Below are 24,930 nucleotides of genomic sequence, written 5' to 3'. Positions count from 1 at the left end.
AATTAATACAAAAATCTTTGCTACTTTTAGATGAGTAGCTAGGGATGTGCAAAGAACCACTTAATGCCAAAGCATCTGATGCAGATGCCAATGCATCCAACCTATGAAAACCACATTAACAAATCTCAGCAGAGATCCATGAAAATATGCATCAAAGAGGAAATAAAAAATTACATTACTTTTATGTTCTGAAAAACATTTTCTCACCTCAATCATTCCCTCACCAATGGCTAAGCTTCTGCAACTAGTCAGGTGTGCCCACAACATCTTGCAGTGGCTACTGTGCAGATGTTAGTACTGCTGAAGTGTGTTTATTAGTGTGTTAAATTGCATGGCAAGGAAACTCCTAAAAGAGTTTATTGTGGATGAAGGATTACTGTGACCACAGAGTTCTCAAATCCCAAATAAAGACAAAGTGAAGTGTTTCTGTTTGTTCTGCAGTTTTCCCTAGGAGTAGGCATATAGACCCAGGTAGCTCCCTTTCAAATGTGTGAAACAGAAATCTTGCCCAAGCAAGTCTTCAAAGCTTCCATAACTTCAGTGAAATGAGCCTTGAGGCTCTTTGGGACTCACATTTCTGTCTTCCTGTGGCAAGTTTCAATGCACTGCATTATTCTGCTATCTATTTTCACTCCAAACCAGTACCTTTCTCTGGACAACTCTTCAAAAGCTGCAGAAAAGTAATGAAGATCCACACAATAATCAGGGCAATGGGAGATGAGAGCCTGAAAGCGCTATTAAATTCTGAAGCGAGACTGGCCATGAAGGGTTAAGGCAATAGAGAAGAAAATATGTGAAACATGGATTTCACAACTCCATAAGAGTGACTGGAGGAAAACAGCAATGGACACAGTCACAGAAAAATAAATGCTGCCATATGATTGAGAGTCAGGAAGTAAATTGCACCCAATTCATCATTTTGCCTTCTTAGAGCAGAAGTAGGACAAAATGATCACTACCTGGAATTTCAAAGGAAGTAAAATCTTCCATTTTGGAAGACTAATCTAATTAGCCTTGAGATGAGAAGTTTCCTAGCTTCACATAGTTTGGAGAGCAAATCCTTGAAATGAAGTTTAGGGTAGGTCTGGTTACTGTATATAACACAATTCTAAAGTAGGAAAAAGTTCCTGCAAGGAGAGAAACTCTTTGTTGCCTTTATACCTTTGGCATAATGTTTAAACACATAAGACTTAAAGGAAACCTTTCTAGACACTGCTGTTCAAATTCTGGCTGAAAACAAGAGAAGCATTTCTCCTCAGATTGGAACAGATAAGCTGCTTCTCATGCATCAGTGGCCTCACGTGCCGAGAAGCCGAGAGACCTCTTTGTTCTGCCTTCCAGTTCTGCTGAGTGTAGCTGGTATTCAGCATGCTGAAGGCAAAAAATGAACATTCTCTTTCATCTGAGAGGGAAGATTTGGGTTTCTCTGTCAGAAATTAGTTTTATTATTCATTCTTCATACCACTAACTGGAAAACTAAAGCAGAGAGACACATCTACAGAAACGTTAATAATGCTAAGATAATGCTTTTGAAAGATAAGAAGTCTAATAATCAAAACTTCTTTTTTTTTTCCCAAGAAGATGATATTCTGCCAATTGTTTTTCTATCTGGCAAGTAGACACATGGTAGTAAATGTATTGCATACAGTGCTTTAGCTTTCCATTTAAAGGAATCCACTGAGATTCCTTCTTGATGAGCAACAGTTCTCTGGAACCCTAAAAAGTGGCATTAAAACATTTAGCAAAGCATTTGCTTATGGAATGAGAAAGCAAAAGCTGGAGAGGTTTCCTCAGAAATGGGTAGAATGAGTGTCAGATTTGTGGAGGAGGGAAGAGGGCAGTGGATCTTAGAAGACAGAGCTGTAATATCACAAGGCAGGTGTATAGTCCATTCAATGTTAAACACTTCCCATAAATCTTGGACTAAGTACTCAGCATTGGATTCCAAGAAAGATTTCTGGAAGTATTTGCATGAAGTAAAACCAATTACTTTCTTTAACATAAATATATTAGTTTAAAAATTTAAAAAATTTATGACATGAATTCTACAAAAATACAGTACATGCATTTAAATACTGTCCATGTAATTAATACATATTTCCTTTATAAATGTAGAAATCATGCACCACTACTGCACATTTACATTGTTTTCCACTTGCAGTGCTGCCCTGGACTCTGCCTCAGTTCACCAGCAGGATAAGGGATGCTATATGTGCCAGGCTCCCAAATCCTAGAGCCAGGAATCATAACAATCCAAGCAAAGGAATCTGTTAATCTTTGTAAGTAAGAGAACTTGCTATGCTTTTTAAAACACTCTCTTTCCTTTTATGTTTCGAGAGAAATAATAGTGCTACCTTGTGTGGGCAGTATCACTTTTCTCAGTGAAAATCTTTGAACACTTAAATTGAAGTATTTTGCATAGAGTGGTGGGAAAGGATAAAGTCCACACTGCAAAACAAGTAAGAGTTCTAACCAGTAATTCTTAAGCAGAAAATTGGCTTACCAGGCAGATGAAAAAAAGAAAACAAAAGAAACAGAGAAATAAGCTTGCTGTGACTGAATTGTGTGTCTTTCAGATGAGAAAAAAATGTTTGATTTATTTTATGGATGTTAAAAAAGTGCTTATTTAATTTCACACAGTGAGGTTCCACATAGCAACAAACATTTTAATTAGAAATTTAAAGTGGGAAGTGTGGTGCACACCCAAGTAAAATAGTGAATTTGAAAGGAAAAAAACCCCCTATTTTAAAATATTTCTAAATAAAAATTAAAACATCATACTCTCGGTTACTTATTTGATTTAATTGTATCTACAGACCTACATGCAATCTTATTATTTAGATCTCCAGTAAACAATTACTCTTATTTTCTTTCAAAATTTATCATAATCATCTTTATTCTGTATTATTCATTGAACTTCTAACCCAATGTGACACTGAGGATTTCACATTCTTTGCTGTATGTGTGTGAGAGGTATTTCAGCCATTCAGACACACAGGGTAGATGCTTTTCTGAATATTCCAGTAACTGTAGGACAGAAAAGATCTGCTGTGCTTATTTCACAAATCCGAGGCACAATGTGCAATAACTATTGAAAATAACTATTAAATATTATCTCTTGGGAGAAAGAAAAATAATATTCTCTCTCAGGGAAATTATTTTTTCCACAAGGTTGAAGTATAATTTCAGTCATTGCCACTAGCACCAAATGGAGTGAAAATAAGAATGGTGAAGACAAATGCAAAGTGCTACAGTAACTGAGCCCTGGCATCAGCACCTCCTGTTAATTAGTGTTTGCAGAATAAAGTTCATGTTGATTTTAACATGACTTTTTCTCAAAGCATTTAATCCAAAGATGATTTCACATCAGATTCTATTCATTCATAGCAAATTGTCTGAAATAATTTCTGGAAGATTCCTCTTCTGCTTTTGAAATCAAAACGCCAGCATTATCTCCACAGGGAGACAATTTAAATAACATTCTTTGATTGTTGGTACTTTAAGGTTAAAAAAACCCAACAAACCCTGAACAAAATAAATCAAACAAACCCCCAAGAATTAAATAAATAAATTAGAGAATGGTGAGTTTCCTGGAAGAAATCCATGCTCACAGGAAAGCAGACAAAGGTCCAACAGACAAATAATCCAGCAGCAACATGCATTGCAAGGTCACATGCTAGAGAGAAAAGCATTTTTATTTCTTCAAGGGACAATTCTTCACCAAATCTTACAGCGTTCAACTCAGTAAACAGATTTCAGAAAAAAAAATCAGTGAAATATGATTTGCAAGGAAAAAAATATTTCTGTTTGTAGAGGAATAGTGGTTACCTGTAACCTAAATAGTAGTAAATGCTAAAAATATAAAGCCACGTGGCAAAATTAAAACCAAATTTCTCATGTGATTAAAAAGTAAAATGTATTTCCTGCCCTAAATTGAAAAGCTGAAGTACACAACACCCCAAACACTCACGAGCAGTGTGAATCATCCCAACACTGAATGTGTAGTTACAGGGGATGATCACAATGAGGGCTTGAGTTGTCTCATCCCAGAGCTATTCCTGTCCTCATCCTAATAAGCACTCTTCTGGTGGGCAGCCAGGATCACTCAGAAAATTCTTCCAGGCAGGAAGTAGCACCACATAAGTGTCCATTTGCCTTTGCTCTGCCCCAGCAGCAGGAGTGGCAGCAGCTGGCAGGTTGTTTGGTGGTTTCTCTAGGTCAGCACTGAGGTGATGGCTATGGGGAGCACCCATTTATTTCCTTGGGCTTGGTTTCATACACCAGACACACCAAACAGCTCTTTATGGTCTTGTTATTCAGCAATTTCTGTTTCTCTTCTAATTCTAGATAATAATGATATTTTATCCAGCAGATACCACTATTCTCAAGTAAAATGTTGGAGGGATTAATTCTTTCTGATAAATGCTCTAAACTGAGTAAGTTGACACTTCTCATTCTTCTTGTATTGACAATAATCTTTCACTGGGAGTAAATTAATATTACTGGTCAAATATGATAAATATGGATTTAGTTTCACAAATAACAATGGCATGCCCAGTTTTTATTTCAAATCTTTACCTGAGGAACACTACAAACGGCAAGGCATTAGAGGCAAAGAGAGGTAAATAAGCATGATTACAGAACCACTCTATTTTTGTGGTATCTGACCTAACTGCTTACAATCTGTCCAGAAATGCTAACTATGCTTTTTTCATATATAAGCTATGAAATGTCCTTCAGAAGTTAAAGGTGTTAAGTTAATGTTCCCCTCCAATACTGTAGGGGAAAAATGCACCTCAGTTAAAAGCAGACTGGAGGTTGATGCTAACTCTAGTGCTTTTGAGTTATGGCATTCTCCCACCCATGCAGAAGAATTTAATCCCTGCCCATAAGGAACTGAAGAAAAAAATCAAACAAAAAACCTCAAGCAAACACCACCATGGACATACAGGCTAAGTGTATAGGCTGTGACCTGAGCCTTCCTGAGCATCCAGGAGCTGAGTACATGGAACAGCCTAATTGACAGCCAAAAAGACAGTTTGTTACTCATAGAAGACTAACTTTTCCATGGCCCTGCCATAGTGCTTGGTATGTAAACAGAGGAAAATAAATTTCATCTGAATATCTAAGAATTAAAACAGAAAAGTACAGGCTAAGAACCAGAAAGGGGAAAGCAACTGAACAGTCAAATTTGGCAGTGCTGCTTTTAAAAAGAACTTTCTCACATTTCTGTTACAATATGGGCCAAATTAAAATGATTATGACCTTAAGGCTAAAGCCTCAGACAATGTTTATTATCACTATTCTGTGAAGCACCAGTGATGTGCTTGGGACTATACTAGAGTTTAAAACAGAAAAGGATAAAACAAAGTGTATTGAAAGATATCAGAGTATGCTGTGATTTGGAAATCTCCCTAAAACATAATATAAAACAAAATGTAACAAAGAACTTTAAACAAAATGTAACAGAGAGCTTTAAACTGATATGGTGGTTTCTGTTAATTTCTTAAAAGAAAAGAATCTCTAAAAAGCATCTCAGGAAACAGAGACAGCAAACTGCTATGGTGGCATTAGGGAGATTTCTGGAAGACATGGGAAGGAATAAGATAGGCACAGGAATGTTGCTCTCAGAACCAGGACATACAGAAGATATGATAAAAAATAAGGTCTGAAATGTTTGTAGGATGAAGTTTCACAATAACTGGCACAGAGCTGGAAAAGAACAGCCTCACATTTTAGCTCCCAGAGCAATTTTTTCTATGTGATTTGGCATAGCTGCAGGGGGAATGGAGAACTGCAGGTGTAGATCAGGCAGAGGAGAGAGATGAGTCAAAGATGACCGCAAGTGGAGAGAGGTCAATTGAAAAGAAGTAAAGAAGGCAGAGCTGGAGGTAATTTAAACTTCAATTCTACAGTGACTAATGACAGAAATAAGAAGAGAAAAGCTGTCTCAGCTACCTTTTCTCTTCACTTTCAATAGGTAGAAAATCCCAAGGGAAAACAATCTCACTTAAATGAATATTAGTTATCAAAGTAATAATTCCAGGACATTAAAGCATTTACATCTTCCCTAATTAAAGAGAGGAGGCTGCTGTTTGTAAGAGTAGCTTATTCTTAAGTGTTACTTAGGGGTTTTCCCTACAGGGAAATAGTCTGCAATAGATAATCCAGAACAGCTATTCCACAGCTGATCCTCAAGTTTGTGCTCTTCTCCCACAGTCAGTGCCTTTTTAGTCCATATTAGAAGTGGATAAAGATAAACCAAAAATAGAATTCCAAATACAGAAGCATCTATACAAGATGTTTGTCCAGAAAAGCTTTTAAATTTTAAATTCAGGCTCCAGATCTTTCAGAGTATGCCCAGATAGCTTCATTTTTATATTTCTATCTAAGAAAACAAATTGGATTCAAATATTCTTAAATAGATGAAACAAAAATTAAATAATTGAAATGAAAACATCTGCTTATAAATGTAAGCTAAGCAGGTGTCAGGAGGAGGGTCAGCCTGTAGGTTTGTCCTAACTCATAGCTTATATTCCCACCCAGAGATGAGGAATTTTAACTTTTGCTTTGAGAAAAATATCAGTCCCTGACTTGACCAATACTCACAACAAAAAACTTAACCACCATCTGGGCATAGCTAATATTTTATGAAAAACACTTGAAAGAGATGTAAATTGCCTATCAGTTAACATTGCAGATAATGTAAAATAATTGCATCACACATACATGCAAGAGTTACAATTGATAATTCATATTAGAGTTTTCTGATGGAACTCTGACACTTTTATTTTCAGTTTCAGCAGCACCAAAGCTATTTCATGATAAGAATCTAATTTCTTGGCTACATTTCTCAGGTTGACAGTTTTGATACGAAAATAGTAAATACAGTAAATAAGGTGTTTTTCTGTTAAATAACAAACCTTTGTTTCTACTATTAGTATGGCTGATCTTCCTGTCTTATGTTTTAATCATATCTGTTCTTTATATCTACTCGAATATCCATTTAAATTGAATAGCTCTTTCTTCAGCAAATTCGAAAAAATCATGTAACAAGACAGTTAATCACTTTACCTCCAATTTGCCATGTGCACAGCCTAATAGCAATAGGTTGGCTCTGTCCCTCTGACAGGAAATAGGAGACCAAGGCCATCCTCCATCACTAGTTGCTGACCACCAGCAAATGACCAGATCTTGCATACAGTTTATTGCCAGGTGACGTTTCATCCTTCTACCTTCTGGTCCAAATATATCAACATAAGAAATCTGATGGAAGAAAAAAAAAAAAAAAAAGCAGGAAATATTGGAGGTGATAAAATAGCACGGTAGGAGCACATGGGAGCATTTACTTTGGATGTGTGAGAAAGAATGTATATATACACAGAGCACTGCGTACATATATCTTCATAGAGGCTGTCTGTAAACGTGAAAAATATCTCCTCAGACAGAAAGACACGCTCACTCTTTTATCTGTGGGGAGGGGATTGGGATGGAAAGGAATATGAGTTAAGAAGGAATTTACTGCAATGACTCCAATCAATACCAAAATGTACAGTCATGGTTGCTTGACAGCATCGACCTCCACACAGGATTTAAGCTTAGCCATATTAAATGACAAGTTCTGCAAAGCTGACCACGGAGCTAAGGCTAGTGTTTAAGACATAATCAAATATTAAATATATTCTACAGTATTTGAGCAAACATATATCTTTCTTCTTCCTCCCCAAATTAAGGAATTTAAACACAAACACCTGCTTTGCAAAAGAACATATACTTTTCTGCATAATGTGGATGAGCTACAGCATCATGCGTAAAGTTTATGCAGCTCTTGAGAATTGTGCCTCTTTCTCAGGAAGGATTTGTGGAATTTATTATTCAAACTCTGTTATTTGGAGCATGGTTATTTGAAAACATGAGCAGTGCACCATCTGGGTGACACATGCCAAGGAAATATAGATTGCACCGCATTTCTGCTTAAGGAATTAATGGAAGGTTGATAGCTAGGGGAAAAAAAAACTATCTTGCCATTGCTGGTCAGCAATAATCGAACCACTTTCTGGGGATTAAGCGCATGGCTAAGCCTACTGGACCAGACACTAGCAAAGGGCAGGGGGTCTTCTTATCAGAGAAATGCTTCTGGAGCCAGTCTCACTACATGACAGATTGCTTTCATATTCCTGTCTGCAAGGCAACAAAGGCTGGCAGTAATGCGATAATGCCAGAGTGCAATGGGTGTTAAGAACCCGTTGCATTTATGTATTGTATTTAGTAAATAATCAGGCTCATCCAAATTGTGATCTCAGCTCTCAACCAAGGCCATTAAAATCAAGGTTAATGCTTTAATAATCCTTTGCTGTTTTTTATATGGTCAAAAAGAACCCTTTTCTATTTGCATGGTCATAATATTATTGACCTCTTCATCCCATGAATACACATAAAAAGGAACTGAAATCAAAGTAATTACCAATGTTGTTCTCTCACGGTAAACATTTAATTCTGTCTCCTTCAGTAAATTGAAATGGATTAAAAAAACACAGACAGGAAAAACTTGAAAAAAGTCAATAGTTTTAGAATATCCTCTGTTTTACTTGTCAAAATATTTTAATGGGTAAAGATAAAATATACACAATAATTCAGAGGTAGCGGCTACTTGAATTAGAATAGCTAATTTGGTGACAGCACACTGATTAGGCTGGAAAAGCACAAATACTTCCACAACTATTAATTAGTCCTGCATAGTAGTGTTAACTGTTCATAATAATCACCAACATGTCATAACAGCCACAAATCTTTGTTGACCTTTATGTCTTGCATTAAACACGTCACTCTCAAACATGGACTCATGTCACTGAGAAAAGGCAAATAATAATAGCTGGCATTCTATTTTGCTGGTCTTCAAGATTGTAGTGATTCATATAATAAGTCTTAGTTAATTGTTTCAAAGTGCAAATAAAATTCAAGGTGGTATCAATTAGAAAGGAAGAGCATAGGGAGATTCATTTATTCATTTAGGTACACATTGCATGAAAAAACTGAACTTTTGGATAAATATCAAGCTCTGAGGAGGAAAGCATGGATGACTTCTTCTTAATATTGACAGAATTCTGGCAGTCCAGCACTGCTGCTAATTTTGCCCACCATCAGCCTGGACATTGAACAATGTAAGATTGCCTATCATTACAATGATAATATGACAGAGAATTAAATCTTTACAAACACTTTATTTTAGAAATGGAACTGTAAACTCAATATTATATTTTAGCACAAATACTCGTGAGTATGCCAAAATTCAGAGGCAGAAATGAAGATTACAATCAAATTTCCTGAATCTTGGCTCCAGATTTTAATCCCGTGTTAGCTCTACACCAGTGCACACTACTTTTTAATACAATTTCTCTGGAACAAAACCCCAAATCTAAAGAACCCTTTTTTACCCTAAACTCACAATATTTGGCATTGTTATGTATTGTTACATACTGTTACAAGTTTGCACAATTGCAATTGAGGACCATCTTATTTTTCTACTGAGAGTGACACTAGGGCTACATCTGTGATCTTTCAGCTTTTGAAGTTTGACCAAAATCAGCCATGAAGAACTCTAAATCAATGCAGAGAGCTGACACAATATTATTGCAGAAGTGAATAATACTTTCTGCAGTCTCACACTGGTGCAATTCTGAAGATAATAAAAATTACATTTAGCTGCCTAACTAGTAAGCCTCACATAAAAGAACATTCAATTAAAAAATGCAAATGCCTTTTTTTTTGCTGGTGGAGAAATATTCCATAGTGATTCCCACTGATTTCAAGAGAAAGAAAAGTTAATGTTGAGCATGGAGGTGTTTTGAGAAGCTCAGCTGTGTCAGCAAAGAACTGAACTTAACCACCCTATTAACCACCCAGCAGATATTTCTGGTTTTTCTAAACATTAAGTCAGGAGTGTGGCCCTCACACTTCAATGACAGAAGCAGCTCACCACAGCTCCTTCGTTAAACTTTAGTGCTATTTAGAGAAAAGCCCCACCACACACACGCTGGCTCCCAAAGCACAGCCTCAATGAGCGCCACGGGCCAGGCACAAGGGCAGCATTTTAAAGTAAACTATGTATCAGCTCAGTTCCCAGTGAACAGTGAACTGTCTCAAATCCACCTTATAGAGGTTGGATCAATCTTGCAAACACAAGCCATTGCTGAAAAGAGGCCCTGAACTGAAACAGCCTGGAAAATGTATTAGATATTAATCCTAGCAGAAAGTATTTCTACCAAGCAAGTTAAAACACATTACGGCAAAACTTAAATTAAACATATCCTTAAAAACTTGCCTTGCTGATGCAAGCTCCCTTATGTGAGGAAGTAAATTACTGAGGGGTTGTCAAGGGGAAAATATTTGCTAGCACAAGATTGTTTTCTTTAATGTTTATCCAGTCTGAAATAAATACAAACTCTCTCTTTTGCTCACAACATCTTTCCAGGTTTCTTGGGAAAAGGCTTGACCCTTCTTCATTCTTGCAGTGAATTGGATGCAGTCCCTTCCCTATTTCAACTGTTCAAAGTTAATTGCCTTGGCTGATTATTTTTTCATATTGCTGTAGCACCAAGCACTTCCACCTAAGGAAGTGGTGTCCTGATGCCACAGTGCTTATGGCTGAAATAAGTTATGTCTACCCAGCCCAACCTATCCATGACACAGTGTAACTCATCTTGAGATGAGCTGGTTTTCACTGACTTCCAGATTGGGTAAAGCTCAGCTCAGCTCTCTCTAGGCTACCTTTCATCTGCTGCTGTCACTGTAGTGAAGACACACCCCCACAATAAGGGCTGCAAAAAGGGAATATTTCCATCTTCACTGTGTAACTAGTGAATTGAGACACCCAGGCACCAAGTCACTTGCCTAAGGTCACACACATAGCTGGCCAGTGGTGAGAAACTCAGCTTCTATATCTTGATTCCTTACTCAGTGCCTTAATTCTAAAAGCAACTCTTCCAACAACATTATTGTAACTAGTTGGAAATTAAAGATCTCTGCAAATAATTACAACAGTCTTGGACCCCAGACAGATGACTGAATTATCAGAGCTTTGTGTGTTTGTGTCTATCAGCTGAGTCACAGTCACCAACTGTGTGTGTTTTCAGCCCACAGCACACAAGAGGTAAAACACATTAACTTAAATCTTTTACACTAAGGTTTACCATTACAGACTTTGCTTCATGCTTGTTAGATGCCAAGATTGTGCCAAGGGTCACTTACTGCTGCTCAATGGACACAAGGTAATCCGTCAAGCAGGGGTGACTCAAATGTATGTCTGAGCCTGAAAATAAACACAGTAGAAATCTGGATCCCTTGGCACAGTATTTTAACTCTTTAACTCAGAATGCCATTCTAATTTTTTTTTTTTTGACTTTTCAGTAATTGCCATTTTTAGAGTTTGAGCTGCTCTGGTCAATTATATAAAGGATTGCAATTTATGTGGCTATATAGTATCAGTGAACACTGGTAATTAATATATATGTATAATGTCTAATGTATAGTTCTTGCAAATTTGCAGTCACCATTGGCAGCTATACCTTAAAGTCCAAAGAAGAGAGTTTTTCCAGTCTTTTGTTTACATCGGCAGAATTCATTGTCTTTGCAAACTGAATAAAGCAGAGCTGGTTATGGTCCTCAAATGACAAGATGATGAAATTGTCTGTAAGAACAGCTGGGAAAAAAAAAAAAAAATAGAAATTGTCAGCACTGTAACACCTGTCTCTAGGAACAAAACAAAGTAGTGAATACTCCACTGAGGTGCTGCAAAAAGCAATTTTTTTCAAGACAGTGTCTTAAATATTACACTGAAAGCCCTGTAATGTTCTAAAATATATCTGTGTGTCATCCTGTCAGAAATAAAGCCTAGAAAATACTCTGATTACATACACCTGAATAAATTATCTCATATCAAAATGCCACTACATTCAAATATATATTTCATGCCCTTCCACATTAATTTTCATCTCAGTACTCAGCATTTGGGTTTTTTATTTTTTTATTACAGCTGCATCCACCAGTATTTTGCAAATGGACCTCATACAGCTCAGCTTGTGTTAAGGGTGATATATGCAAATTGGTACTCAAGGTGGATCTGGTATTTTGATGTTGTAAAGTTCCTGGTGCTGCTGCAGGCACCAAGGAGGCTGTTACATGCAGGATAAGGCTTTAGAGGGGTTATAAATTTGCTGAAAGCTTAACATGGTGGTAATACCAAACAATACAAGTAATCAAGATGGAATAGACACCTGGAGTCCAGAAAAGCTCAGTGGAATCCCCACTGTTATCATAAGGGGGTGCTGGACCAAATTAGATCAATATAAAAGTGATTAAGATCAATATAAAAGTCATTAACTAATCTGTCAATGAAAAATACTTAGAAAATTGTATCTAGGATTTTCTCCAAGTGTTACCCAGCTATTCAAACACCACCCACACTTGAAGAGATGTCTGAGTAAGAAGTGAGTCATTGGGGTAAGTAGAACCAGATCACTGATGGTTTAAAGTAAAGCTAGAAAGTTGTGCTCAGATTGTAAATTCAGAAACCTCTACAACTAAAGTGGAATCAGATTTAGAAACAAACAAAACTCTCTGGAACAACATCTGAAAAAGAAACTAAAAAAAAAAAACAACATCACATATTACTAATATCCCAGATTCTTAAATCTAAATTTTACATATCTACAGTAAGTAGATTGACACTTCAGTCTTACATACAAGCATGGAAAACTGGCTACTCAGCTTTGCTTTTCTTTAGTCTGATTTATAACCACTTGCATTTTCCAACAGTCATGTCCTGGCACAACTCTGAAGTACATGGTATGCAAATGCTAAAGGGTAGAGTTTAGAGCCAAATAACTGCCTTTGAAATGTAACATTAACACTAGCTTTTTTGGAAAAAAAAAAAAAAAAAGAGGGTGATAAAGCATCTGATAAGGTGATTCAGAAGCTATAACTGAGATCCTGCACACACATGAAAATTGAAAACCACTGAATATATCCTCAATACGTATGCACACACTTAAAATATTTTGATGTCCTCACAGACATAGTTTGCATTGAAGATGAGATGCAGCACACCTCAGATGCTGATGAAATTTTGCCTATAAAGAATAAGAATCAGTAGCACTTTCTTAGATGCAGGGGGATTATAAAAGCAGTAGTAATTCTCTAATTTGTGTACACCATCTGACCTTTATTCAAAATGTTAAGAGGACATGCTACTCTGAATGAGAATTACAACATTTCATAAGTAATTCTGGCAGATTGTAACCCTTATCCATTTCTACATAAACACCGTTGCTGAAGTAAGAACTATTATTTTTATACAGGCTTTTTGTGCTAAATGTAGAATTTATCTTGGCCAGCTTTACATTCACAACCATAATTTCAAGTCAGATTTGGAAAGATGTGCTGTTTTGTTGAATTAAAATTAATTTCCTCTAGGACAACATTATCTCATGTTTCTCATGTAAGGATATTTCAGTATAAAAAATTGTATTTTTAACACTATTTGTGTAGGTAACAAAAGCATCTTCTTTTATTGTTCATGAAAATAAAAACTGCATTACAATGAAAGTTATTGAGTGGTTTGCTTTTACTGAACAGAGGCAGTTTTATTTCACCTATGGAGTTGGGTATTAGCAAACATGGAAGTTTAAGAAAATCTTGAATAAGTGAAAACAAAGACAAAATATTATATAATGCTATTTATGTAATAAACACAATTGTCCAAATGTACTAAAACATATTCATTGTTTTATTCTTGTAGTTGTAAGCTCATTTAGTTAGCTGTATTTCCTGAACAAGTATTTCTATGACATATTAAGCCAAAGTAAGGCATGATCCACACATTTTATTTTTTTTTATTTTTTAAAGATAAAGTATTCCAAATAATTTCCACAAACTACTTCAATTTCAAATAACCTTAGATTCCACGCTTTCCCACTTTCTGTGAACTGAAACTAGGAAATCCTCCCCACAGAAAGAGTGCAAGAAATCATAGATGGAATTAGTAGTCCAGTAATTAAGGTGAAGAGTGAAAAAAAGAAGACAAGGTAGTAAATGTGTTCTATCCTCTGTGTAATTAGCTCATAAAAATAAGGGTTAAATTTTTTATAAATGAAGATTCTACTAACATAGTTATATTAATGTTAATTATCAAGACTAAACTCCAATATATTGATAGGCAAAGATCAGAGAGACACAGTATTGTAGTTTCTTAAAACCTAGGTCATATTCAATAGATGCCTGGGTAGAGAGAAAAAATAAATAATTAAAGATCAATCCTGAACTAAGCACATATTCTTACTAGAAGGATGTAATGTGGGTCTACTCTTATAGAATTTGGAAGGTAGTGTGCATGTAATATGGCTCACACCAAAATGTCATACTCCTGCTTCTGCAGAAGCCAAGATACCAGTTGATTTCTCAATGATATGAGTCATACCACAAAGGCATGGAAAACAGGGATGTTTTTGTAAGTTTTCTTCTGCATTAAATGAAAATGAAAACCTAATTTTTAGCAGTCACTAGTTAATAACATAGGGAGATTCTGGGTATCAAGAAACTAAATCAGAACACCTCCAAATAACTAATGCTATCCAGCCTTTTTTTAATAACAACTATAATAATAACTATCCCAAGCAATTATTCAATTGGCTGATGTTTAGTTCTATCCCATTTTCCCACTTAGGAAATAAACATGACAAGTTCAAATGGCACGTTCACAGAAATTACAGTGTGTAAGAAATGGAATTTTAGAAACCCATGCAGCATTTGACAAGCCTGTAAACTTTGATGTTAAATATTATTCTCAAAGTGCTCTTAGTCCTGAGGGTTGTAACTATAGCATTACATGCAATTACTTGTTGTGTTTGCAAGTCCCCAGTGGCAATAATTAGTCTACCTGTTGACATACTGTTTCTCTACTCTATTGTTAATGCAGGCAATTGATTTGCACATGGGTGTAATTACCATCACTGATGGTGTCGGAGATGAGCTTCCCCACCAGGGTCCTGTCAATCACCACCTTCTCCAGCTGTGGCCCAGAAAGGCTTAGGGACACCAAAATACCTGAGTGAAAGAGGAGCTGAATCCAAAGAGTGAGAAAACAAGACATCAAAAATCATTAATAAAGTGAAACGTTCCAAGGTACATATAAGCAGCCAGCCATTATGTAGTATTGTAATTTTCAAAATTACAAAAATGAATTATCATTGATGTGAAGATGTCTTATAATCACTTTGAAAGCTTTTTCAATGAAAAAGAGAGATGGAACACAACACGGAATTAAAAGGGTACAAGAACTACAATTGCTGAACACATGAACACTTCTGAAGGAGGGAAGGAATTACACTGATCACTCTATCATCCATAGACCTGATATTTTCTGTATAAAGTAAAAAAATAAAGTAGGATTTAATATGTCTAAATTATTATCAAAGATTAAAACCAGCACCTTTGTGCTGTTCTTGTTATTTCTGATCATTCATATATTGTTTAAATAAATAATTGTGCCCTACCACAGAGATAGCTGTGAGCTCCCAATAAATCCATTCACTCACTGAAATAATGTTTTAGATGTCTCTCTTCGAAAGAAAGAATTTAAACCATTGGACAAGGTTATTTCAGAGTTAATTGAATATTCATGCCTAATTAATTTAAATTCAATGATATATATAATCTTGAAGACTAAGTCACAGTATTTATCAGATCATTATGCAATACCTTCTATGAGAGAGAGAATGCACAGTGGGAGGAGTTATGAAAAACATTTATTTTTGCATAATTAAACCATTAGTCATTTTCTGAATGCAACTACTACAACAAAGGAATTCAGAAAATAAAGCCCATGAAAAGAATTCTCAGTGGAAAGACCCATGTAGATAAGTCCAGAGGGTCCACCAAAGGCCAGGAATCTGGGATTCCAGCTCTTACTTCTACCAAACAGTAAATTTTTTAAATAAATCCCTGTGCTTTTAAAAAACTTAATTACTAGAGAAACACTTGCTCTTGGAGAATTTGGCAGAAAAAAAATCCCTGTTTGTTCTGTGCTGAAGCTGTGAGAAAAATACAGTTGCAATATAGTCTTTAGAACTTTCTTGCAGTGAAATCCAGGACAGGAACTGAGTGATCTAATTGGGCATATCTCTTGTGCAATGCTCTGCTCCCAATAATTTAGTTATGGAAACTCTCATTTACACATATTTTGCTATATTACTATACCTCTGTGTTCTTCAAAGAACAGAACAAGTGTACTTAAATTATTTTCCTGCTCTAACACCTTTAACCCACTTGTCTAAAAAAGAAATTCTACCAATGTGTGAAGTAGAAACAAGTAAAACCCTGTGATGTGAAATTAATTGCTAAGAACAAATGACCAGTTCCCATCTTACCAAAGACTAATCATACATTCATTTGACAGGTATATATAGTCAATGTCTCAATATGCCATGTCATGACAGATGTCCTTCAAGGTTTTGTCCTGACAGATGTCCTTTAAGGTTTTGCCCTAGTAAAAATGTTAGACACGCTTACACTCATGCAGCTTTTATTACAGTCTTTCAAAACTTCAATTTGTCCTTATGTTGAAGTTAGATGAGATAAAATCACAATTTATTTCCAACTTGGTAACATGAAATCCAGAAAGGTTTGACTATAGTTGGCAATAACTGTCCAAAAAAATCTAATGGAAAAAGTGAGGGTTGAAACCCAGGAGCTACCAAACTGTGATGTAAGCAACAATGAAGCAAAATTACATAAATACTCTAGAAAGTGCAGTTCTAAACAACTGAATGGATATCAGCCTGATAGGAGAGTAAAACACCCCCAATCTTTCAGTGTTACGTGCTAACAAGAGGGATGGTGCAGTCAGGGTGTAAATTCACTTTATGTCTATGTATTAACTTCCAGGTAATGGCATAAATCATAGCTGTTACAGAGCTAGAATAGAAATCAATGAAAACCTCTCCAGTGTTCCAAGACAAGAACTATATAAGAATTATATAAATATAAAATGTTGTACTAATGGGTGTGCTTTGCTTTACATCTATGAAAGTTGTTATTAAACCAGTGTTATGGATTTTCAGTATTTTATAGATGTCTGTGCTATCACTACTGTATGACAGAATCACAGACAGTAGGTAAATGTAGCATCGTTTCAATGACTTCTATTGTTTCTCCCATTGTGCTCCCTCCTTCTTCCATTCTACAGCAAAACATTATTCTCCTCAGGACTCTGAGATATTTGGGAAAACTTAAATTGCATTTTAACAAATTTTTGTTATAATAAGTTACTGTGGTTGGTCCAGAGGTTTAAGTTCATTTTTCTAGGAACTTTTAGAGTCTACATTTAAAAAGTTAATCAGACTTTCCACACTATATTCCCATGCAAGGTTAGTATTTCATCCATCTCCCTTTTTTAAAGCATTTCATCCATCTCCCTTTAGAACTGGGGTTTTTTAAACATTAGTTCATAGAGTTTACCATGAAGTATAAGCAGGCATTTAAAGAAAACAGGGCAGTGGTGGAGTCACCACCCCTGAAGATACTAACTTTGGAGTACTAGGTTAACAGCTGGACTCACTCTTAAGGGTATTCTCAACCCTAAATGATTCCATGATTCTGTGTTTTCATCAAAAATATTCTGTAAAAGAGAAAATATTTATGTGCTCAAATTGAAACCACTATTTCAACTTGCTACATTCTGTGCAGTCTGTGCAAAGACTGTTCCATGATAACAAGATTTAGGTGCTGTTACACATAAGCTTGCCTAGTTAAGCTCATATTTTGGTGGATGGAAGCAGTCCAGTCACAAGCACAAATGAATATAAAGCAAACAGGGAAGACTGCAAACTTGGCTTGAACATGGATATGCAGTGATCCAACTCCAAAGAGAACAGCCCATCAATGCTAAGGAATAAAAGCCAATGTTAGAGGCATTATTTACATAAGGCACTACATAATTCCATTTAACAGATATTAAATTAGGGAAAGAAATTCACAATGATGAAACTCATCATAAATTTTCCAGATTGAAGCACTGTGATGGGAAAAATAAAATCAGGAGCGCTATCTCCAGAGCTTAAACAGTCACAAGGTGTTCCTAAACAAAATATGAAAGCATGATTTCATACCTATTGGAAGAATAAGGCAGAAACTCTGTACTTGAATTTAGTCTGAGTAAAATGTTTGGGCATCTGGTTATTCTACATACAGGGAAGAGCCACTTAATTTCTCTGCTAGTGAGGAATTGAATGTGAAGTCTTTGATAGAAAGGATTATGTATTTTATATGCCAAAAATTGTTCTCCACTGAGCAAGAAAGGCATAAGCAGCAGAGGATACTCAAGGGAAGACTTAGCCCTTCCCTGACAGGAAAGTGCTCTAATATGTATTTGAGATAGTTTTTATTAAGCAAAAGACTTAAGTACAGGTTCATGACTTATGGACTTTGGTACAACTTAAGCATCTACTTAAGTGGATTCCTTTATCCTCAGAAGCCTGAGCCCTTGACTCTTCATTCATGCAGCTCAGCTGCTTATCAGCCCTTCTACCTAAAAAGATACCTGTGGAGCAAAGCCAGGATTTGCGTCTATCTGATTAAAACTGGAAGAGAAGGAAAATATGCCTGTAAAAAATACTGCTGCAAACTGTTTTCCCTTTAGAGAGCCCAACTGACAAAGGAATATGCAAAAGGAGAAGAGAATTGCAAAGCACTTCTTGTTCAAGCAGGTTCCCAGGGTTTTTCCCCACCTCTTCATTCCAGATTGCTTTCTTAGCCACCCCACCGTAATTACTGTGTTGCATGCCTTATTACAGATGAAGTTATTGTTGTTACATGTTACTGTTTCACAATAATCAATGCATTTGTACTTCGAGCTCCAAATATCTAAAACCACACAACACATTAATGGTTGTGATCAAAAGCAACCAAAAGAATTTAATATGAGGGCAGTGTTCTTCTTAGTAATTGGGGATGGGTGTTGGTTTTCTCATGTATTCTAGACAGAATGTCTTGGTTTTGATATCAAATGTGATATGTCACCATGTGTCTTGCTAAATCAGTTTGATAATGAGCACTGTAGCTGATAGAACAAGCAAGGAAATATTGCTGTGGATCTCAATTCAGAATCCACCTCTAAGTATGTCGACGATGGCAACAGAAAAACTATTTATACACATACATAAATTGCAACACAAATACAACTAAATGAAATCAAAACAATTTAGCAAAGTATACATAAATCTTTTTCATTAGCAGGTAACAGATATGATTCATAGCTAGTGCTTGGCTTTTATACAATAAACTGTATAACAATGTTGGCATGCGTTTAATTCAACATCATAATGCAAATGTAAAACTAAAAAAATTGGAAATCAAATGTTTCAGCTACATGTCATTTATTTTTGCTTTATATTGTAAAACCAAACCTTAACCAATGGCATCATTTCATAGGAAGATTTCATGATTTTGTGGCAAAACTTAAAAGCATTCCAAAGAATTAGAGAAGGAGACCAAGACAAGAAGCTGCCAGAGCTGAGCTGAGTAAACTCAATGATACTGATAAAATTAATTCCTTAGGTTATTACTCCTTGGCAGGGAAAGCTGAGGAGTACAGTGGCATCTTATTGTAAAGACTTCTTGTCTTTTTCTTGTCATACTTCTATTATGGTGTATTTCTTTTCCTTTGACATCAGCTAACTGAAGATTACAGGATTATTTCAGCAACTCCACACAGGTCATCAAAGTTGGGGGTCAGAAGTACGATACAGAAATGGTGTGGGTTCAGATCTTATTGGAACAGAGCTAAAGAGAAGACCTCAGTCCTCTAGGACTCAACTAAGCTCTTTTAAATATGAGAGCAAGTTCCTTGACAAAAATCCCTGTACAGTCTAGGTTATGTTTACATGAACTGGCACATCATCTATTTCAGATGCTCTCAGCAGTGCTGGAATGTATACTTAGGACTCAAAAATAAGGTCATTAGGGTTTTTTGCCAATGGACAAAGAAGTAAATATGAAACTTCTAATGCACTGATTATACACACGCAAAAAATAAGATAAAAAAAAAATTAAAAAAAGGATAAATTTTGATGCATAAAACGAAATACTAACAAAGGTAGAAAACCAGGCCAGCATTATGGTCATTCCAGGCAAACTCATATAGAAAAGCCAACTTTGAGAAATACACTTATGCAGTGGACAAGATAATCTGCAAGCAAAACAACTGGATTTCTCACTGGGGCATATGCATGAAGTCTAATTGGCCATTTGCACATACACACCATGACAGCACACTCATTTTTAGCAGATGCATGTCTAAAATTACAGCCCCCAATTTTTGACTGTGGGATACTTCTAAGATGGGAGTGCTGGAGGAAGAGTGAGGGATTAGCAGTAGTGGTATATTTAGGCTACAGAAGGCACATTGGCAGCAGCTGTATGCTTGTTTTACACAAAACCTGAGGGAAAGCACACTATTCTTTTAAAGGATAGTCTTGTTTTCATTGCATCACCTTTCAGTTTTCTTCCCATTTTTCTTGCTCAAGGTACAGCAGCCTCTGAATTTTTGGATGGCACATTATTATTACAATACAAAGGAACTGCTCCTGGTTCAGCTGCAGATATGCCAGGTTCAAATATAAATAACAATTAGTGAAAAATGGGAAAATGTGGCTGTTGAGTTAAATATTTTACTTTCCATAATGATGTTTATTTGACATTGTATTGCTACTAAAAACAAAGCAAAAATTGATACTGTAATTAAAACCATATGCTCAAATTCAGTCCCAAACACTGAAATCATGAAAATCAGGGTAATTTCCTACATGTTCTTCATTCTGTTTGTCTGACACATTGCTTTAACGCTCCAAAGTTAATGCAAATATGGACTCTTCCCACTAGCTCTGGTATTCATCCAAAAAAGGCTGTGAATACAGCAGTGTTATGCCACAGATGACACCATTGCGTGGTAAGCACTGTCTGCTGAAACAGTTAATTAGTATTCCACTTAAAATTAAAAAATAAATATACAACATCTTCTCCAGAAGCTTCAGAACATTTGCATCAAAGAGGGATAGTCCAATTATTGCTGCCAAATGCTCAAAGACAGATGAGAAGCAGAAAAACAAACCATCTGACATCAAAATTGATAGAAGACAGCTTTTCTGTTCTAGACTCTTCCAAATGATTCATTTTTCTCTATTTTATTGCCATTTGTTGGAGGTCTTTTATTTTCAGGAAGACAGAAAGTGGAATAACACAATTGTTTTGGCAAAACATTCTAACTCTTGTTGGAGATTTCAATAATCAGTCACTATTAAACAAAAAACATTGTGATTGAGAAACCAAAAGCAGAACTTAAGGACAGAGAAATGACTATGATTTCTATCCATAACTTTCACTCTGGTTATGTTATAATCAATACCATCATTTATACTCTGGCCTTAGAAGCCATCTGAAAAAACACTCCAACACTCAATCTATTACATTACCCCTTTACATGGTTCAACACATAACATACTACAATGAAAAAACCCATCTCTCTTCTTTCCCATCCTATAGAAGAAATAAGTTAAATTGCTTTTGTCTCATTCATGTTGATATAAGCCTGAAATAACTTAAAGGATGTGAAGTCAAAAAAAAAGAAGAGTTTTACACAGAATTGATAGTCAGGCAAAGGTGTTATATTATAAAGGCAGGATGACACATCCTGGGAAGAAATTTACTTTTCCAAAGTATGTACTGTACACACTGCAGGTGAATGCTGATGAATGGGAGGGGAAGGAAAATGGTAAAGGGAGAATGGACAAGGAAAGCTAATGAAGAGACAGCAAACTGGGATGCAAATGAATGCACTCACAGCTAATTGACTTGGTATTTCTTAACCAAATTCCTTTCCTAATCAGAACAATAATAACAGGAAAAAATGACTCCCCCAAATTAGCAATTAATATTTAAATCAGCTTTAGAAGATTAACATTCACAGATGTATACTATGTAATTTGTATGTGAATGATACACATTCACCAGCAGTAAGATCTGATAGGCAAATGTAACTTAGACAATCATATTTTTATTATTGATATGAAAAGACTACGTACCATTTGGCATTAAAAAATTTTGCTATTCTTAAAGGCATTTCTGGAATTTTAGCTGTACAGTGCTTGGATATTTAACAATCATTCTGCTGACACACATTTGGAACTACTTGAATAAGAAGAAAAAATTATGAGTCTGAAAAAGAATAAAAGTTAGCAGACAAAGTTCCTTTTTTGAAACAGCAATATTGACAAGTATTCCCCATGCCAAAGCAGTTTCAAATATGATGCATTTCCTCATGAAGGCTGTATAAACATATAAAATTCACTACATATGTTTTTCTGAAGAGGCACATGATTATGGAGGACTTCATGTTCAGCTCTCCTCCCTGCCTTACAGTTCTGTCTCAGTAAAGATGTGACAAAGGGTTTCTTGTACACAAAATGTGGAACTCATATAGCCAGAGAACACAACTACATGTGTGCCACATGTCACAAAATCTTTCATTCCATAACTTGATTAATGATATAGCTGGTTTAGAGTTATAACTTCCCTTTCATGTTATACAAGCATAAAGTAAAAAGATTTGTGACAGATATGTAGATAATTAAAACATAAAAATAATACAACACAGATTCCAAACCTGTATATATATTTTAATACATAGCTGCTCCCTCAGCCTGCTATTTTGAGGTACAGGATGTTTTCAGTTTCCTCAAACAATAATAGTAATATAAGAGCAATTAACAATAATAATAGTAATCACCATCACCATCATCATCATCATCTCCTCACAGAATCAGGGACTTTTAATATATTTTCTTTGTGTTGATAAACCCCCAGGCTTTTTATTTGAAGCCTGTTTTTCAGAGTAGAAATTTTAAATTTAGCAATTTACTTAACAAGGGCCCATATATTAAAAGAACTCCAGTGATTTTCTCCATTACCATTTTAATACTACTGCTCCCACCACAGACTGAACACTGCAAGCCCTTTTGATGACACTGTACCTGACAGGTATGTTTGTTCTTCCACTTGCTCAGCACACATGGACTGTTCTGCATTAAGTCCTAAAGGACAACAGAAAACAGAGAGTGGAGTTGGCAGCACACATTGTCACTATCAGTTAACAGACTTCTGATTTTCCAGTTTACAGATGAAAAATGACACACAAAGATGCAGCTGTTTCAGAAGAGTCCACCAGACAAAAGCACATTTATCATCACTGGGAGAGCTGGATCTTTATGAAAATTAAAGCTGTTGAAAGAGATTTGAAAACCAGAGTAGATGTTGTTGTGCTTGAGCCTCCTGAACCATACCTCAATCTCCTTGAGTGCATCTCGCAGTTTGTCCGGTCGCTTGGTTTTCAGGATCCAAGGATAATCTCGAGCTGCCAAATAAAATGAGGGGAAAAAAACAAAGATGGTAGAGAAATGTGCATATATAAGTGACTGTATACATATATATGTGTGTGCGTGTGTGTGTGTGTGCAAACATACATTTATATGTGTCATTCTGAAAAGTTCTATGAATTGAACTTCTTTTTTTATGAAAACACAAACCCAAGATTTCTAGGAGCTACCTTACATGTAAAACTTACCCAGAGCTGGAAGAAAATGGCCATGGTTTTATTGTCAAAGGATCTGTTTTTGAAGGCTCAATCATAGGAACAGTTGGCATGCTCTATCCACAATGACCATCATTTCCCCATGGCAATTGTGTGCAAAACTTACCCAGCTGCTAGGCACTTGCAGAGAAAAAGTATCTGCTGTTCAGTACATTAATTCAGTTTCAAGTTTCAAGCATCCTAAACAGATTCTATTCCTCTGAACTAACATTTCATTGCCTAATTTCAAAAAGCAGGCACTAACATGTCTGCAAAATATATATGCATAAATATATGCATATATACAAGTATTAACAAAAGGCAAATGTGAATGCCATAACTTATGGAGTCTAGTTATTTATAGGATGTTCTTGAAAATTTGGTCTGAAGAATCTGCCAAGTCAAGCAAAGAAGAAATTGCATGACTGCTGAAGCCCTTTAACAAATTTATTAGTGTTCAGCACACTATTGTGAAAATTCTGGCCTAACACATTAATTCTAGCAACCAGGAGGCAAAGCTTCCTCTGGAATTGCCAGTAATTGGCTTGTTCCATGGCTGAGAATCAGGCTCTAATAACCTGTGAAATTCCTTTATTTAAAAGTGAGCAGTTTTCTGTTTATAAGCGTACAATAAAACCATGAGAAACTAGAACACATTGTTTATAATCTATTCCTATTTAAAGGAAACCTGATGAAAAGTTTTGAGCTCCAAGCTGTCAGTTTGTATGCCAACTTCCAGACTGAATGACTTAGCAGTTATGCTTAAACCTCCCTGCAAAGAGGAGCTTACAATAGAAGTGCTATACAGTGAAAAAATGAAGGATTTCATACATCAACAAAAGAGGACACCAGCATACAACTTCTCTTTGTTTTTCACTGGACTGAAGCCAGCATTGGTGGAACTGTTATGATAATATTAATTAGGCATGTAAGATCACATTTTCAATGGGTGCCTTCATAAATACTGGAATATTTATCCAATATTTATGCAAAATGGGAAATTGCCTGTACAGATACCAAACTATCTGTACAAATCAACAGCTGTGAATAAAGTTCCCCAGTGCTCCTCTTTGCAAAATGTGCTGTGCAGGCTTTGTGCTGGGGACACCCCTGCATTCCCAGGGACAAGGTGCAGCAGCCTGAGTTCCTTTTGCCTGTCACACGTGTAAAAGACACCACTGGGGCTGCTGGTGATAGGGTTTATCAGGGCCTGCTCCTCCTTTCACACGTGCAGCCCTGTGGGATAACACTACACT

General features: G+C 35.9%; 1 protein-coding gene across 10 annotated transcripts in view; it reads right to left on the bottom strand.

The window, feature by feature from the left end:
- The window catches only part of WDPCP (WD repeat containing planar cell polarity effector), a 146,661-nt gene that overhangs the window by 73,989 nt on the left and 47,742 nt on the right, over positions 1–24,930 (bottom strand). For all 10 annotated transcript variants that reach the window (XM_079324336.1, XM_079324343.1, XM_079324345.1 and 7 more), the window contains 5 exons: positions 23,388–23,458; positions 23,079–23,138; positions 15,001–15,115; positions 11,565–11,698; positions 7,075–7,266 (listed from right to left, as the gene is read on the bottom strand). In XM_079324336.1, coding sequence (XP_079180462.1) covers positions 7,075–7,266; positions 11,565–11,698; positions 15,001–15,115; positions 23,079–23,138; positions 23,388–23,458 — 572 coding nt within the window. The remainder of the gene's footprint in view (positions 1–7,074; positions 7,267–11,564; positions 11,699–15,000; positions 15,116–23,078; positions 23,139–23,387; positions 23,459–24,930) is intronic.

Source organism: Erithacus rubecula, assembly GCF_903797595.1.
Source record: "Erithacus rubecula genome assembly, chromosome: 2".
NCBI lineage: Eukaryota > Metazoa > Chordata > Aves > Passeriformes > Muscicapidae > Erithacus > Erithacus rubecula.
Note: the sequence above shows the minus strand (reverse complement) of the source record. Positions and strands in the feature narration are given on the sequence as shown.